The sequence below is a fragment of the Grampus griseus genome, assembly GCF_964374135.1.
Source record: "Grampus griseus genome assembly, chromosome: 1".
Lineage (NCBI taxonomy): Eukaryota > Metazoa > Chordata > Mammalia > Artiodactyla > Delphinidae > Grampus > Grampus griseus.
The window spans coordinates 69,456,918-69,474,926 of record NC_139017.1 but is presented as its reverse complement, the minus strand read 5'-3'; the positions used below and the strand labels follow the sequence as shown (position 1 = coordinate 69,474,926).

The window sequence follows — 18,009 nt, the reverse complement described above, 5'->3', positions numbered from 1 at the left end:
TGTTTCCTGCTTCTTAAGGTGGGCTTGTATTGCTCTAAACTTCCCCCTTAGAACTGCTTTTGCTGCATCCCATAGGTTTTGGGTCGTTGTGTCTCCATTGTCATTTGTTTCTAGGTATTTTTTTATTTCCTCTTTGATTTCTTCAATGATCACTTCATTACTAAGTAGTGTATTGTTTAGCCTCCATGTGTTTGTATTTTTTGCAGATCTTTTCCTGTAATTGATATCTAGTCTCATGGCATTGTGGTCGGAAAAGACACCTGATATAATTTCATTTTTCTTAAATTTACCAAGGCTTGATTTGTGACCCAAAATATGATCTATCCTGGAGAATGTTCCATGAGCACTTGAGAAAAATGTGTATTCTGTTGTTTTTGGACGGAGTGTCCTATAAATATCAATTAAGTCCATCTTGTTTAATATATCATTTAAAGCTTGCATTTCCTTATTTATTTTCATTTTGGATGATCTGTCCAGGGGTGAAAGTGGGGTGTTAAAGTCCCCTACTATGAATGTTTTACTGTCGATTTCCCCTTTTATGGCTGTTAGTATTTGCCTTATGTATTGAGGTGCTCCTATGTTGGGTGCATAAATATTTACAATTGTTATATCTCCTTCTTGGATCGATCCCTTGATCATTATGTAGTGTCCTTCTTTGTCTCTTCTGATAGTCCTTATTTTAAAGTCTATTTTGTCTGATATGAGAATTGCTACTCCAGCTTTCTTTTGGTTTCCATTTGCATGGAATATCTTTTTCCATCCCCTTACTTTCAGTCTGTATGTGTCTCTAGGTCTGAAGTGGGTCTCTTGTAGACAGCATATATAAGGGTCTTGTTTTTGTATCCATTCAGCCAATCTATGTCTTTTGGTGGGAGCATTTAGTACATTTACATTTAAGGTAATTATCGATATGTATGTTCCTATTCCCATTTTCTAAATTGTTTTGGGTTCGTTATTATAGGTCTTTTCCTTCTCTTGTGTTTCTTGTCTAGAGAAGTTCCTTTAACATTTGTTGTAAAGCCGGTTTAGTGGTGCTGAACTCTCTCAGCTTTTGCTTGTCTGTAAAGGTTTTAATTTCTCCATCAAATCTGAATGAGATCCTTGCTGGGTAGAGTAGTCTTGGTTGCAGGTTTTTCCCCTTCATCACTTTAAATATGTCCTGCCACTCCCTTCTGTCTTGTAGGGTTTCTGCTGAGAGATCAGCTGTTAACCTTATGGGGATTCCCTTGTGTGTTATTTGTTGTTTTTCCCTTGCTGCTTTTAATATGCTTTCTTTGTATTTAATTTTTGACAGTTTGATTAATATGTGTCTTGGCGTATTTCTCCTTGGATTTATCCTGTATGGGACTCTCTGTGCTTCCTGGACTTGATTAACTATTTCCTTTCCCATATTAGGGAAGTTTTCAACTATAATCTCTTCAAATATTTTCTCAGTCCCTTTCTTTTTCTCTTCTTCTTCTGCAACCCCTATAATTTGAATGTTGTTGCATTTAATGTTGTCCCAGAGGTCTCTGAGACTGTCCTCAGTTCTTTTCATTCTTTTTTCTTTATTCTGCTCTGCAGTACTTATTTCCACTATTTTATCTTCCAGGTCACTTATCCGTTCTTCTGCCTCAGTTATTCTGCTATTGATCCCATCTAGAGTACTTTTAATTTCATTTATTGTGTTGTTCATCGTTGCTTGTTTCATCTTTAGTTCTTCTAGGTCCTTGTTAACTTTTCTTGCATTTTGTCCATTCTATTTCCAAGATTTTGGATCATCCTTACTATCATTATTCTGAATTCTTTTTCAGGTAGACTGCCTATCTCCTCTTCATTTGTTAGGTCTGGTGCATTTTTATCTTGCTCCTTTATCTGCTGTGTGTTTTTCTGTCTTCTCATTTTGCTTATCTTACTGTGTTTGGGGTCTTCTTTTTGCAGGCTGCAGGTTCGTAGTTCCCGCTGTTTTTGATGTGTGTCTCCAGTGGCTAAGTTTGGTTCAGTGGGTTGTGTAGGCTTCCTGGTGGAGGGGACTAGTGCCTGTGTTGTGCTGGATGAGGCTGGATCTTGTCTGTCTAGTGGGCAGGTTCACGTCTGGTGGTGTGTTTTGGGGTGTCTGTGGCCTTATTATGATTTTAGGCAGCCTCTCTGCTAATGGGTGGGGTTGTGTTCCTGTTTTGCTAGTTGTTTGGCATAGGTTTTCCAGCACTGTAGCTTGTTGGTCATTGAGTGAAGCTGGGTGCTGGTGTTAAGATGGAGGTCTCTGGGAGATTTTCACCGTTTGATATTATGTGGAGCTGGGAGGTCTCTTGTTGACCAGTGTCCTGAAGTTGGCTGTCCTACCTCAGAGGCAGAGCCCTGACTCCTGGCTGGAGCACCAAGAGCCTTTCATCCACACGGCTCAGAATAAAAGGAAGAAAAAGTAGACAGAATTAGTAGAAGTATGAAGAAAGAAAGAAGGAAAGGAGGGAAGGAAGGAAGGAAGGAAGAAAGAAAGAAAGAAGCAAAGAAGGAAAGAAGGCAAGAAGGAAAGAAAGGAGGGAGGGAGGGAGGAAGGAAGGAAGGAGGGAAAGAAGGAAAAAGACAGAAAGAAAGAAGATACAGTAAAATAAAATAAAGTATAATAAAGTTATTGAATTAAAAAATATTTAGAAAAAAAGGGATGGATAGAACCTTAGGACAAATGTTGGAAGCAAAGCTATACAGACAAAATCTTACACAGAAGCATACACATACACCCTCACAAAAAGAGGTAAAGGGGAAAAAATCACAAATCTTGCTCTCAGAGACCACCTCCTCAATTTGGGATGATTCGTTGTCTAAAGGAGGGAAGGAAGGAAGGAAGGAAAGAAAGAAAGAAAGAAACAAAGAAAGAAAGAAAGAAAGAAAGAAGGTAAAGTATAATAAAGTTATTAAAATTAAAATTAATTTTAAGAAAAAAATATTTTTTAAAAAAAGATGGACGGATAGAACCCTAGGACAAATGGTGGAAGCAAAACTATACAGACAAGATCTCACACAGAAGCATACACATACACATCCACAAAAAGAGGTAAAGGGGAAAAAATCATAGATCTTGCTCTCGAAGCCCACTTCCTCAATTTGGGATGACTCGTTGTCTATTCATGTATTCCACAGATGCAGGGTACATCAAGTTGATTGTGGAGCTTTAATCCACTGCTTCTGAGGCTGCTGGGAGAGATTTCCCTTTCTCTTCTTTGTTCTCACAGCTCACAGGGACTCAGCTTTGGATTTGGCCTTGCCTCTGCGTGTAGGTCACTGGAGGGCGTCTGTTTTTTGCTCAGACAGGACGGGGTTAAAGGAGCCGCTGACTGGGGGCTCTGGCGCAATCAGGCCGGGGGGGAGGGAGGGGCACTGCGTGCAGGGCGGGCCTGCGGCGGCAGAGGCCAGTGTGACGTTGGACCAGCCTGAGGCGCACCGTGCGTTCTCCCGCGGAAGTTGTCCCTGGATCCCGGGAACCTGGCAGTGGCAGGCTGCACAGGCTCCATGGAAGAGGAGTGTGGATAGTGACCTGTGCCCGCACACAGGTCCCTTGGTGGCGGCAGTAGCAGCCTTAGCATCTCCCGCCCGTCCCTGGGGTCCGCGCTTTTAGCCGCGGCTCGCGCCCGTCTCTGGAGTTCCTTTAAGCAGCGCTCTTAAACCCCTCTCCTCGCGCACCAGGAAACAAAGAGGGAAGAAAAAGTCTCTTTCCTCTTCGGCAGGTGCAGACTTTTCCCTGGACTCCCTCCCGGCTAGCCGTGGTGCACTAACCCCTTCAGGCTATGTTCAAGCCGCCAACCCCAGTCCTCTCCCTGCGCTCCTTCCGAAACCGAAACCCGAGCCTCAGCTCGCAGCCCCGCCCGCCCCGGCGGGTGAGCAGACAAGCCTCTTGGGCTGGTGAGTGCCGGTCGGTACCGATCCTCTGTGCGGGAATCTCCCCGCTTTGCCCTCCGCACCCGTTGCTGTGCACTCCTCCTCGGCTTCGAAGCTCCCCCCTCCGCCTCCCGCAGTCTCCGCCCGCGAAGGGGCTTCCTAGTGTGTGGAAACTTTCCTCCTTCACAGCTCCCTCCCACTGGTGCAGGTGCCGTCCCTATTCTTTTGCCTCTGTTTTTTCTTTTTTTCTTTTGCCCTACCCAGGTACGAGGGGAGTTTCTTGCCTTTTGGGAGGTGTTCTGTAGGAGTTGTTCCACGTGTAGATGTATTTCTGGTGTATCTGTGGGGAGGAAGGTGATCTCCGCGTCTTAATCTTCCGCCATCTTCAAGGTCCCCCCCAAATATCTATGATTTTAATGCTCATCATTTCTTCTTGATGATAGGTTTTTAATGTCTATACTTATTCATAGTATCCTGAATGTAAAAATGAGGTTTTGGAGCAAGGATAGATTATTATTATTTACAGCAATAACTGAATATGTTTCTACTGACCTAATCCTTCTGAGGTTATGTGATGAGAACCAGATGTCAGCCTACATATATGAGGGTCTGCACTATATAATAGAAATCCTGAAATTAGAAAGCTGGAGCCTATGTATGAATTGAATTGTTGTTAACCTCTCCCATTGAAATATAAACACATAATTATGGGAAGATAAATCTCTCACTAATTATTTAGCTATAGGTTAGGTTTCAAAACTTGTCCTTAAAGCTAGATCTCAGGTTTCTTTACTCAGAAAGCCTAACTAAGAGGAAAAATAAGAATGTTCACTTTATGACACCTAACAATTTGCATTTCTGTCTAGTATAATTTCCCTTTTCTTGAATAATTTCCTTTAGTATTTCAGATAACACAGATCTGTTGATGACAAATTCTCTTTGTTTTTTAACTATATAAAGCTGTCTTTATTTTGCTTTTAACCTCGAAGAATATTTTTAGTGGAAATATAATCCTGAATCGGTATTTTTATTAATTATTTTTCTTTCATCATGTTTAGGATTGTGTTCCACAGTTCTCTTGCCCCCGCGTTTTCTGGTGAGAGCCAGCATTAATTTGACTCCTATTTCACTCCTTGTATGATGCTTGTCCTTCATCTTTTTTTCTTTCTTTTGTACTTTCAAGATTTTCTTTTATCCTTTCTTTTAAGCAGTTTGACTATAATGTGTCAAGGCATGATTTTCTTCATATTTATCCTGCTTGAGATTTGTTGGGATTCTTGAATCTATAAATTCATGTCTTTAAGAAAATTTGTGAAATTTTTGACCATTATTGTTTTCAAACAATTTTTCTGCCTTATTATCTAGCTCATTCCTTTCTAGAACTCCAATTACATGTGTGTTACACCATTTAACATAGTTTTCCAGGTGCTTGAGGTTGTTTGCATTTTTTCCATTGTTTTCCCATCTTCTTCACATTGGATTCCTTCTTCTGATCTATCTTCACATTCACTGTTTCTTTACTCTGTTATCTCCATTCTTCTGCTAATCTCATCCAATAAAGTTTCTTTTTCCAGATAACGTATTTCAGTTCTATCATTTTCTTTTTTTGTTGTTTTTTTGTGGTTTCTATTTCTCTTCTAAAATTTCTTATATGCTTATAAGAAAGCACATTTTCCTTTACATCATTGGACATAGATATCAGAGCAGTTTTAAAATCTTAGTCTACTAACTTCAAAATTGAATTATATATAATTAGGTCTACCCTGACTGCTTTATTTCTTGAGAATGGCCATGTACTCCTGGCTCTTTTTTGTTTTTTTGTTTTTTTTTGCGGTACGCGGGCCTCTCACTGTTGTGGCCTCTCCTGTTGTGGAGCACAGGCTCTGGAGGCGCAGGCTCAGCAGCCATGGCTCACGGGCCCAGCCACTCCATGGCATGTGGGATCCTCCCGGACCGGGGCACAAACCTGCGTCCACTGCGTCGGCAGGTGGACTCTCAACCACTGCGCCACCAGGGAAGCCCTCTGTTTATTTCTTTTGTACTTCTGGACTGCTTTGAGTCTTTCCACACATGTGTGCTTCAGGAGTCAACCAGAAATTTGGGCAAAATATATACAGAGGTTTTGAAATTATCTCTCTGGCTCTGTCTTTCCAGGATTTGCTCCTCCCCTTCCAGCAGTTCTAGTTACCCCAGACTCTATTTTCTGGTTCTTCATGCCAGGAAGTCTGTTGGTTTTCATTTTAAATTTTAAGCTTTTCACAAACAGTGGTGGCTGTGGTCTTCATTCAAACAAAAACTCTTTCAAAGAGAAATCATCCTGTGTATTTACCTTCTTCCAAGTGTTGAATGCATTCTAGATCTGCCTGCTTTTATTTATTTTAAATTTTTTATTTTATTTTATTTATTCATTTTTTGGGGCTGTGTTTTGTCTTCATTGCTGTGTTCAGGCTTTCTTTAGTTGAGGCGAGTGGGGGTTACTCTTCATTGCAATGCACGGGCTTCTCACTGCAGTGACTTCTCTTGTCATGGAGCATGGGCTCTAGGCGTTCGGGCTTCAGTAGTTGTGGGGTGCGGGCTTAGTAGTTGTGGCTCACGAGCTCTAGAGCGCAGGCTCAGTAGTTGTGGCGCACGGGCTTAGTTGCTCCGTGGCATGTGGGATCTTCCTGGACCAGGGCTCAAACCCGTGTGCCCTGCACTGGCAGGTGGATTCTTAACCACTGCACCACCAGGGAAGCCCCTGCCTGCTTCTATTCTATCTCCAGTGTGTTCAAGTAGCTGCTGTTTTTGTTTTTTTCCAGAGTTTGTAGTTGTTATCTTTAAGATGTGTGACACACCTAGTACTTAACTCATTCAGACCAGAAGCAAAATTCCTACTTGCCTTTACTTTTATGAAAGTTACACCCCAAAATTTTAATAAAATATTTTATGCAATTTAAGTATTTTTCTTAATTCTCACTGAATCATTGATTCAGTTGAAAATTAATGCAGGAAATATAAAATTATATAGATGTCTTAAGAAGAAAATTTAATTTGAGAAATTGTGTGCCTACAAATTATTGGAAAGTTTGAAAGAATCAGAAGTCTGTCACTGGAATTATTGATTTAAGAGAACTTGACCAAGCTGAAATCTACAGGTCAAAGAAATGCTGCTGCTGCTGCTATAATATTTTTACTGTCTTCTCACAATACTCACAAAAGTAGGGAGCAGAAACTGAGTCTAACTCCTACAGTATACTCTCAGCACTCAGCTTCTTATTATTTTTGCTTCTCTATATAAGCAAGAGAAAAGAAAGTTGACCTCAGTTTTGCCTTCCATTTTACTACCATGAGGAAAACTGAGAAGAGAATGAAACTGAAATAGAGAAGAAAGAAGAGCTAAGAAAACAGATAAATTGAGGCTGTGGTGATGTCATAGCCTATTATTCATAATTTGCAACTCATCATTTGATGTTCTGATGTTTGTTCAGATATGGGAGTGATGAAATGGATTCCTTTTATCTACTGAGTCTAATATAACTTGAATTTTTTTCACTTTTTACAGTACAATAGACATAAATTATACAGGAACCATTTCAAGTGTATCAGTCAAGGGACAAACCCTACCTCCTCCATCCCTTGCCATATGTTGGGTGAAAAGTCCTGTGAAATCAATCATGCATTGCTCCAACTTCTATCTAGAAAGAATATTGATTAAATTCAAGATTTAGCTGTGTGAGACTGAAAATCTTTTGAATTGTATGGCTAAGAGTGGAGTTTTAAGAATTTCATCTTCATTTTTTCCCTGTTATTTGGATAAAGCCAGCTTATTGCAAAATAAATCTAGCACAAAGTATGAAGCTAAGTAAGTGAAAGACAGAAAAACTATTCATTTATTCAACAGATATTTATTGAATACTTATTATGTATCTGGCAATATCCTAGAGATGAGCCTATAAAATTTAGCAAAACAGGAAAAAATTTCCCATGGAGATGGAAAATAGAGATATAAATGAAAAAAATATAATTTAAATGCACATAAAATTGTGATATATGTTAAAGAGAAAAAGTAAATTATAGATGAGGATGTTTTTCAGAGGTTGACTTCTGAGTCAAGACTCAGCATAATGTTGTAATGCAAGTCTCTGAATTGAGCCATATCTGATGAGATTTGTCTTGAACTTCCCAGTGATTTAAGCTAATAGATTCTCTTTCCTTATGCTGGATTGTATTGTGCTTCATTCACAATAAAATCAAAGCTACTGATTAACACACGACAGTCTTCTTTTTATAATTTTTAAGATTTCTTCTTTACACTTTTCCATTTCCATTTCTATCTATCACTTATGTGCAGAGTATGCTTTGTGTATTGGTCTTGGTTCTCCAGAGAAACACAAAGAACAGAATGTATTCATATACATTCTATTCACAGGAATTGGCTCATACAGTTATGGAGGTTATCTTAAGTCCACAATTGTTTCAAGAAGTGATTCTGAAATGCGACTAACTGCAGGATTTTTCAGATTTATTTCTGCTCCAATACCTTAGAGGTCTTTGAACAGATTTCTTTAAAGGCTTATGCAGCCCCAAGGCTGAGGACTTGGCCAGCACCCCGTGGGGAAATGTTTATTTGGGAAGATGCACTGAGAAGAGCAGCTGTCCAAGAAATCCAGGAATTCAGCAGCTATTAGGAGGGACTGTTGTGCACATTTGAAAATTTCTGGAAGCAGCAGTATCTACTGTCATATCTCTGTTGGTAGCCTCTGAAAATGGTATAACTGGAAATAAAAAACTGAGTCAGTAATCATCTCACTTGGGAGTTTCTGCTGTTCTGAGAACAAATGCTGTGGACTGCCAACAGGTACTTCTCTGCCCGTAGCCACTGATGAGATCTGCAACAGAGTCAAAGGCAAGAAGACCTTGATGCTAAGATCCTGCAAGCCTTTCTGACCTCTCCCTGTGAGTTGCTCTTGACTCATGAAGGAGGGTAGAGAGGGTGAATTTTTCTTCATTATCTCACAGAAGAGGAAGAATAAAGATTTCTAGAAAATTTAAAGGTCTAGAAATTGTGTTGGCTGAGTCCAGCAACAGAGAGCTTGACTTTAACTTCATTTCAAATACAGGATATGAAAACTGTGTCACACAAATGTGGAACAGGCACTTAACTGTTTTTCCTTCAACCCCACAAACTCTCTCATCTGCTTTTGGTCAGTCCAACAGAGAACTGCAGGAAAGAATGAGGATAATTAGGAGACTAGCCAAGCCCTCTAGGATGCTACTTAAGATTTTTTCATCCTATTCCCTACCCTTGAGGCTGACATTTGATTGGAGGTCTTTTCATCTCCATCAAGCTAGGAAGAAGTAGAGTATCATCTCTGTGACCTGCACCTGAACAGTCCACAGCTTTCCTTCAGTCCTCAAACCTGTTCTTTGCCACTGTTCTTCAGGGTCTCAGTTTTGCTAGCTAAGATACCGCCCTTCCTCATCCCTCACACGATGCTCCTATGCCCCTATCCTTGGTGCAGAAACTGAATTTGTAGAGTTCAGATGAACCTATACTAAAAAGAAGAACTTTGCTTCTTCTTTTTCAATGATAAAGCAGGTTTTACTTGCCTTGATGAAGTCCAAGGAAGAAAAGGTCTTCTCCCTCACCTAGCAACCTTAGAAAATACAGCTGTGTGTTACCTCTTATAATATGCAACAGCCTTCAGTTTCTAATGAGCTACCAGGCAACCTGGGACTAATTGCCAATTAATTGCCAGTGTCAGTTTTCTCCTGTTCCCTTTTTAACTTATTGGACCTGTGAGATTTAGGATCCATGTTGTTTTCCGCATCCTCTTTACTCATTGAAAGGATTGGAACTGTGCCAAAAATAATGTTACAATAATAGCTCCCTGGAGTTTTGATAAGTATAAATATAAACCAGCATGTTGGGGCTACAACTAATAAGAGACAAAAGAAAAGTCCTTCAATGATACTTTAGGGGATACTTAGATTTCTCAGCAGAGAAGGTAAGAATACAGAGTTTGGGGGTATTGAGATGTCAGTAGTAGAAAGAAATAGAATTGAGTCATTTCAAAATAGAAATTATTGTAGTAATATTAATTTTTGACTCCTATTTGATTAGATTTCTAGGTTTCACTGACTTCTAATAGCTTTGTGCTAGGGAACTTAGAGAAATCAGCCCTGTTGGGTTATTTTATGTGAAAAATTGAGTAAAGTTAGTGTTTGGGTCTAGTGATATAGAAGTGCCAGTCACCAATGATAATTTTAGAAATGTTCTAATTATCCCATGAGCTTTAGTCTATCTATTAATGATGGTTAGAAAAGAGCATGTAGGGAGAGCAAGGCACAAATATATATGATAGACTTAGAAGGTGGAGGATAGTACACGGTTTTGGGGTGATAAACAGGGCACCACCAATGAACTGTGGTAGGCACAGGGATGGCTACAAACAAGCGTTATGAAATATACTCCCCAACCCCATGGAACTGACTCCCTTTCTATCGACCATCTCTGAAAGACTGATTCCTTTCAAAAGGTTTTCCTGAGTGATTGAAAAAGAAAGGACAGAAACTGCTAATTTCCTATCAAGAGTGAATTTTCTACATTTACTTCATTTAATGTCCATTCTTGAATGTCACATGAAACTATTCTCCGGTGAAAATGGTGTATTAGAAAAGTCTAATAAGCAAAGAGGAAGTAAAAGAAGTGAATGCATAATTGAGTTATCTTTCCTTACATACCTTCTGCTGTTTTTAGACCTCACAATTGTAGCATTCTGTGGACAAATAATCTACTGCATAAGCCTCATAGACGGGAACTGAGGAGGTAAATAAATTACATTCCTCGGAATATCCTGGTGGTTTGTTTTGTTAGCCATCTAGTGATGCATTAAGGTATTTTGAAGAACTAGAGTAGTAGTCATAGTAATAATAATAATAAAAGCAATGGTAGGGACATTCATGAGAACTTGGGTCTGGTTAATGTTCTACAACTTCTTGGTTGTGTGACACGTTATTATGTAGGTAACATAATTATAAGTTTGCAGTATGATCTGGTAGGTTGTGAGCTGAATCTCTGTTCCCAGATTCTCCATACAAGGCTTAAAATTCCACCATCATTTTCATGAGCTTAGATAATGCCTTTTACAGCTGCCATCTTAAAAAAAAAATATTTAGTCATCAATTAATTAAACAAATAGTTCTTAAGTAGCAATTTGTATTCACATGCTATGGGAAATACAAAGCTGCTCCCAAGGCATTTACACTCTGGTGTATGAAAAAGTAGAGGTTGGTACTTTCATGATACATTTCATACACAATAGAAAGTAGCTAAATAATTTAAGAGAAAGGAAAGTTGATATCACTCTTATCATTGGAGACCAGAGTAGTCAGAAGTTGCAGCTTCTATTTGGGTGATCAAGAATGAATAGAAGTGAATAAAGGTTTTCCAGGTGAAGGGGAAAAGATGAGCAAAAGCACAGAGGTGAGTTGCAAGATGAGAAGACATAGTCTTTCCATTTGTTGAAGAATGCAAGGTGATTTACTATTATTTAAGAATGGTACTTTACTTAATGGCACTTTACTTATACTAAAATAGATATGTATTGGGGTGGGATGAATTGGGAGATTGGGATTGACATATATACACTAATATGTATAAAATATATAACTAATAAGAACCTGCTGCATAGCACAGGGAACTCCACTTCACTGTACAGTAGAAACTAACACAACATTGTAAAACAACTATACCTCAATAAAAATAATTTTAAAAAATAAAAGTAGATATGGAGTAAATGGAAAAAATAATTTAATTTATGAACAAATTAACACATTAATGAATAAATAATTTGATAGAAATAATGACTTGTCTACTCAGAGAACCTGTCAAATCTACCCATTAGCCTAATGGTCACTATGCTCCATTCAGATAGAAAAATAAAACTGATACTTCTGCTTCTCTTAAAAGTGAGGGACCCTGAAGTGAAAACACATCAAAGATGGTCTAGATTTAGAAATATACCTCAAAAATGTAGGATTAGCAGTCAGCTGGTTTCTTCAATTGAGCTATTATACATTAGGTAAAAATGTTTCTTTTTGTATTCCATTTCTGTGCCTTATGTTTTCCAACTATTTGGTTGCTTTGATGTTTTTTATTACTTTACAAATTCAAATTTGATTTTAGTTGAATTAAAGCAGAAAGGATTTGCTCATCTTTTAGTAAGGAGTAATTGGAGGAGCTGAAACTCCTTGCGCAAGTTTGACATAATTCACACTCTAAAAGTTTGAGAGAATCTACTAGTGACACTACAGGACCTAGACATTCTTTAATGTGAAATATATTAATTAAAATTAAGTTTCTCCTTATGTTAGTTTTAGTATGTATTTTATGGAAAAATTTCCACTTTTTCCAAATTTTATGTGAATTCTCAAATCTATGTTCATAACATCATTCACAGAATTCTTTCATTATTAATGTCTGTATGACCTGAGAAACATTTAGATTTGCCATCCGCATGATTGTTTATTTGTGTCTTCTGTCTTTATTTCTTCATCAAGATCATCAAGGCACACATAATTTATTAATATTTTCAATATTCCAAACTTTGGCTTTTTGAACCACTCTATTGAATACTATTATTTAATTAATTTTGGCTCTTATATTTTTATTTCTTTTCCTCACAATCCTTTTGTGCTTAGTTATTTCTTTACTATATTTTTGAGATGAATTTTTATCTTGTGAATTTGCAACCTATGAATGTTTCAAATATGGATTTTAAAGGCGGTATATTTCCATCCAAACACTGAAAAGCTGTATCCACAAGCTTTGACTTGTAGTATTTTCATTTTCTCCAGTACAAATCATTTTTTCTAATATCCATGGGATTTCTTGATTGATTCATTGTTTATTTAGAAGTGTGTTTCTTGACTTATAACCATATAGGTATATCCAGCTTCCACTTACTCCCAGTTACTTATTTCTAGGTTAATAATGGATGTGAAGTAGGCACCTAGCAATCACTGCCACAGTCACCATGTCAGATATATGCAGGTTAATTGGTGCAAATCCAAGTTCAGGAACTTGAGTCTAGACTTAATGTCATACCTACTACACTCACCATGAGCAGATAAATTGTTAATATTTACATACAACATTGTATGGTTTCCTTAGATTGAATAACCAGTTCTGAGGGGTGGAATACAAGCAGAAGAAACATTCTTTTTCACTGAGGCATTGACCACAGATGTAGAGGGAAAATATTCTGCCTACACATGTGTCACAAAAGGTCAAAGGGAAGAAAATAGAGTCATGGCAAGAGGTAATTTTAATCAGTGTAAGTACATAATAATTTCCATCCATTATCTTACTTATCTTTGTAACATCTCCATAATTAATATAGGTCAGAAATTATTCCAACAGTTTTCATATGTTTTATGTACTCCAATCCTCAGTACAGTAGTTGTATCCTTCATGAGAGGACATGTTAGCAGCAGAACTGAGAAAAGGATTCAGAAGAGCACTTAGGCTTGTATGTTGGAGTTTACAGAAAGACCACTTGCTATATATCTATGATATATAACCGCCAAAGTACTTCTTATTTTCTTCTGGGTAATATAAAAATTTGATGTTTTGTTTATCTGGTTTCCTTCATTACACATTGTATGTCTGCCAAAATTAATTCAAAACACCTTTTATTGTCATATCCATCAATAGCATGACATGATTTGTTTTTTAAACATTTGCTGTTTAATACATTCATCTTATAGAAAATGGAGATTACTTCTAGCCCTCATCATGGATTTCCCCAGTCATAAAACATACAGGCTGTACTGTCTTGTTTACTTATTTAAATCAGTGTTCCAAAATATCCTATATATTCAGAAGCTAGCATCTGAGAGTCATTGAAAGACACCATCACGAACAGTGTTATTAAAAGCTTTTAAGAGTTGTTATGGCATGGAAATAAAACAGCATCAACTCTGATATGCACAAATATACAGCTGATGATTACTCCATAGTGTATCTCCTATCAGAAATGGTTTATGTTATGAGAAGCACAAACCAGTACCTCACAACATTACCTAGAAAAATTATTCAACTTTTACATCTCTAGATATTTTAAACCATCTCTTAGTGTAGTGGTCATAGGTGTTGATTTTTCCTTCCACAATCTTGCTTTTCCCACTTTATCTAAGATGCAGAACACCTAGTTGTTGATTGAAAGAAGCCTAAAATCTGCAGGGACAGATGTAGAAGTTGTTGGACAACTTCCTTAACATGCTAAGTAAATGCTTGTCAAGGCTTAGGTCCAAGACTCAGTCACTTGATTCCCATATGCCAGCCTCTGGATAAAGGCAAATGGTACAGATGTCACAGGGTAAATGCTTCACTGACTTCAGTGTACAATCAATCATGCAGTGATAATCCAAGATTATTCAAGGAATTTGTCTTTCCAAGTACCTTTCTGAAAGCATTATTCATGTCTTTATTCCTGAGGCTGAAAATGAGAGGGCTGAGGAAAGGAGTAATGATAGTGTAAGGGACTGCTATGAGTGTGTCATCTCCTCCTGATGCTTCTGGCTTCAGATAAACAATAGATGCAAAACCAAAGTGGATGTTGACCACTGTGAGGTGGGAAGCACAGGTAGAAAATGCCTTCTGCTTGCCCTCAGCTGATGGGATCTTGAGGACAGTGGAAAGAATGAAAACATAAGTGAGGATGATGAGCAGGAAGGTGCCCATCAAACCTGACACTGAGATCACTGTTACAATGAAGTCTGTGAGGTCACTGTCTAGACAGGACAACCTCACAACTGCCCGCATATGACAGAAGTGTTTGACAAGGTTGGAGTCACAGAAAGAGCCTCTGAATATCAGTGTAGTCTCTATCACAGAGATAAAGAAGCCAGCAACCCAAGCAGAGGCCAGAAGTTTTCCACATACCATGTTGGTCATAAACAATGTATATCTGAGAGGGTTGCAGATGTCCAGGAAGCGATCTAATCTCTCAGGGACAGTGGAGCCTGATAGCTGATCTTTGGCTAAGAGATATGCAACTTGCCCTGAGCTCTGATTTTTCCTTCAGTGCTCTGCATAGACTCACATGAAAAAGGGCTTGTGGAACGGTGTTATAGATACAAGTGATTATTGTTGAGCAAACTCTTCCTTATTCTGTATTCATGTTAGTGTCCTACAGTGTCCGAGAAGAGTTATCATTGTTTGGGGGAAATAATGTTAGATTAGAACTCAAGTCACTTCTCTGATCTTGGCTTTCTATGACTTCAAGGAAGTCACTTTCCCATCTTGGCTCTGTTGCTTAGTCTATAAAATAATATCCATCAAGCCACCCAACCTCAAGTTCTAACAGGCAACGTGTCTGTGTCCACATGTGTATTATGTGGCAGTGTTGTGTACGAGGTTGGCATGAATGTATGTGTGTTGTACATATCTACATAGGTATGTGGTGTCTGAAAATACATGCATTTACAATGTATGTGCACTGTAATGGTAATGTAATACTACCATTGATGTAATATTAATAGTAAATATGCAGTGCAGAGTTTTGGTTTTTGTTTGTTTGGTTGTTTTTTTTTATACTGCAGGTTCTTATTAGTCATCAATTTTATACACATCAGTGTATACATGTCAATCCCAATCGCCCAATCCACACACCACCATCCCCACCTCACCGCATTTTTCCCCCCTTGGTGTCCATAGGTTTGTTCTCTACATCTGTGTCTCAACTTCTGCCCTGCAAACCGGTTCATCGGTACCATTTCTCTAGGTTCCACATACATGCATTAATATATGATATTTGTTTTTCTCTTTCTGACTTACTTCACTCTGTGTGACAGTCTCTAGGTCCATCCATGCCTCAACAAATGACTTAATCTCATTCCTTTTTATGGTTGAGTAATATTCCATTGTATATATGTACCACACCTTCTTTATCCATTCATCTGTCAATGGGCATTTAGGTTGCTTCCATGACCTGGCTGTTGTAAATAGTGCTGCAATGAACATTGGGGGGCATGTGTCTTTTTGAATTATGGTTTTCTATGGGTATATGCCCAGTAGTGGGATTGCTGGGTCATATGGTAATTCTATTTTTCGTTTTTTAAAGGAACCTCCATACTGTTCTCCATAGTGGCTGTATCAATTTATATTCCCACCAACAGGGCAAGAGGGTTCTCTTTTCTCCACACCCTTCCCAGCATTTGTTGTTTGTAGATTTTCTGATGATTCTCATTCTAAATGGTGATACCTCATTGTAGTTTTGATTTGCATTTCTCTAATAATTAGTGATGTTGAGCAGCTTTTCATGTGCTTCTTAGCCATCTGTATGTCTTATTTGGAGAAATGTCTATTTGGGTCTTCTGCCCATTTTTGGATGGATTGGATTGTTTGTTTCTTTAATATTGAACTGCATGAGCTGTTTATATATTTTGGAGATTAATCCTTTGTCTGTTGATTCATTTGCAAATATTTTCTCCCATTCTGAGGGTTGTCTTTTCATCTTGTTTATGGTTTCCATTGCTGTGCAAAAGTTTTGAAGTTTCATTAGGTCCCATTTGTTTATTTTTGTTTTTATTTCCATTACTCTAGGAGGTGGATCAAAAAAGATCTTGCTGTGATTTATGTCAAAGAGTCTTCTTCTTATGTTTTCCTCTAAGAGTTTTATAGTGTCTGGTCTTACATTTAGGTCTCGAATCCATTTTGCATTTATTTTTGTGTATGGTGTTAGGGAGTATTCTAATTTCATTCTTTTACATGTAGCTGTCCAGTTTTCCCAGCACCACTTATTGAAGAGACTGTCTTTTCTCCATTGTATATCTTTGCCTCCTTTGTCATTGATTAGTTGACCATAGGTGGGTGGGTTTTCTCTGGGCTTTCTATCTTGTTCCATTGATCTATGTTTCTGTTTTTGTGCTAGTACCATATTGTCATGATTACTGTAGCTTTGTAGTACAGTCTGAAGTCAGGGAGTCTGATTCCTCCAGCTCCATTATCTTCCCTCAAGACTGCTTGGGCTATTCGGAGTCTTTTGTGTCTCCATACAAATTTTTAGATGATTTGTTCTAGTTCCGTAAAAAATGCCATTGGTAATTTGATAGGGATTGCATTGAATCTGTAGATTGCTTTGGGTAGTATAGTCATTTTCACAATATCGATTCTTCCCGTCCAAGAACATTTTATATCTCTCTATCTGTTGGTATCATCTTTAATTTCTTTCATCAGTGTCTTATAGTTTTCTGCATACAGGTCTTTTGTCTCCCTAGGTAGGTTTATTTCTAAGTATTTTATTCTTTTTGTTGCAATGGTAAATGGGAGTGTTTCCATGATTTCTCTTTCATATTTTTCATCATTAGTGTATAGGAATGCAAGAGACTTCTGTGTATTAATTTTGTACCCTGCAACTTTACCAAATTCATTGATTAGCTCTAGTAGTTTTCTGGTGGCATATTTAGGATTCTCTATGTATTGTATCATGTCATCTGCAAACAGCGACAGTTTTACTTCTTCTTTTCCAATTTTTATTCCTTTAATTTCTTTTTCTTCTCTGATTGCCAGGGCTAGGACTTCCAAAACTATGTTGCATAATAGAGGTGAGAGTGGACATCCTTGTCTCGTTCCTGATCTTAGAGGAAATGCTTTCAGTTTTTCACCATTGAGAATGATGTTTGCTGTGGGTTTGTCATATATGGCCTTTATTATGTTGAGGTAGGTTCCCTCTATGCCCACTTTCTGGTGAGATTTTATCATAAAGCGGTGTTGAATTTTGTCAAAAGTTTGTTCTGCATCTATTGAGATGATCATATGGTTTTTGTTCTTCAGTTTGTTAATATGGTGTATCACATTGATTGATTTGCATATATTGAAGAATCCTTGCATGCCTGGGATAAATCCCACTTGATCATGGTGTATGATCCTTTTAATGTGTTATTGGATTCTGTTTGCTAGTATTTTCTTAAGGATTTTTGCAACTATATTCATCAGTGATATTGGCCTGTAATTTTCCTTTTTTGTAGTATCTTTGTCTAGTTTAGGTGTCAGGGTGATTGTGGCCTCATAGAATGAATTTGGGAGTGTTCCTCCCTCTGCAATGTTTTGGAAGAGTTTGAGAAGGATGAGTGTTAGCTCTTCTCTAAGTGTTTGATAGAATTCACCTGTGA

General features: G+C 38.0%; 1 protein-coding gene across 1 annotated transcript; it reads right to left on the bottom strand.

The window, feature by feature from the left end:
- Positions 1 to 14,242: 14,242 nt before the first annotated feature.
- Positions 14,243 to 15,052, bottom strand: OR10X1 (olfactory receptor family 10 subfamily X member 1; the record flags this gene model as incomplete). The annotated part of the gene is made up of 2 exons (XM_082658241.1): positions 14,243 to 14,877; positions 15,031 to 15,052. The coding sequence occupies 2 exons, from the start codon at positions 15,050 to 15,052 to the stop codon at positions 14,243 to 14,245; spliced, it is 657 nt and encodes a 218-aa protein (XP_082514367.1).
- Between the last annotated feature and the right edge of the window lie 2,957 nt (positions 15,053 to 18,009).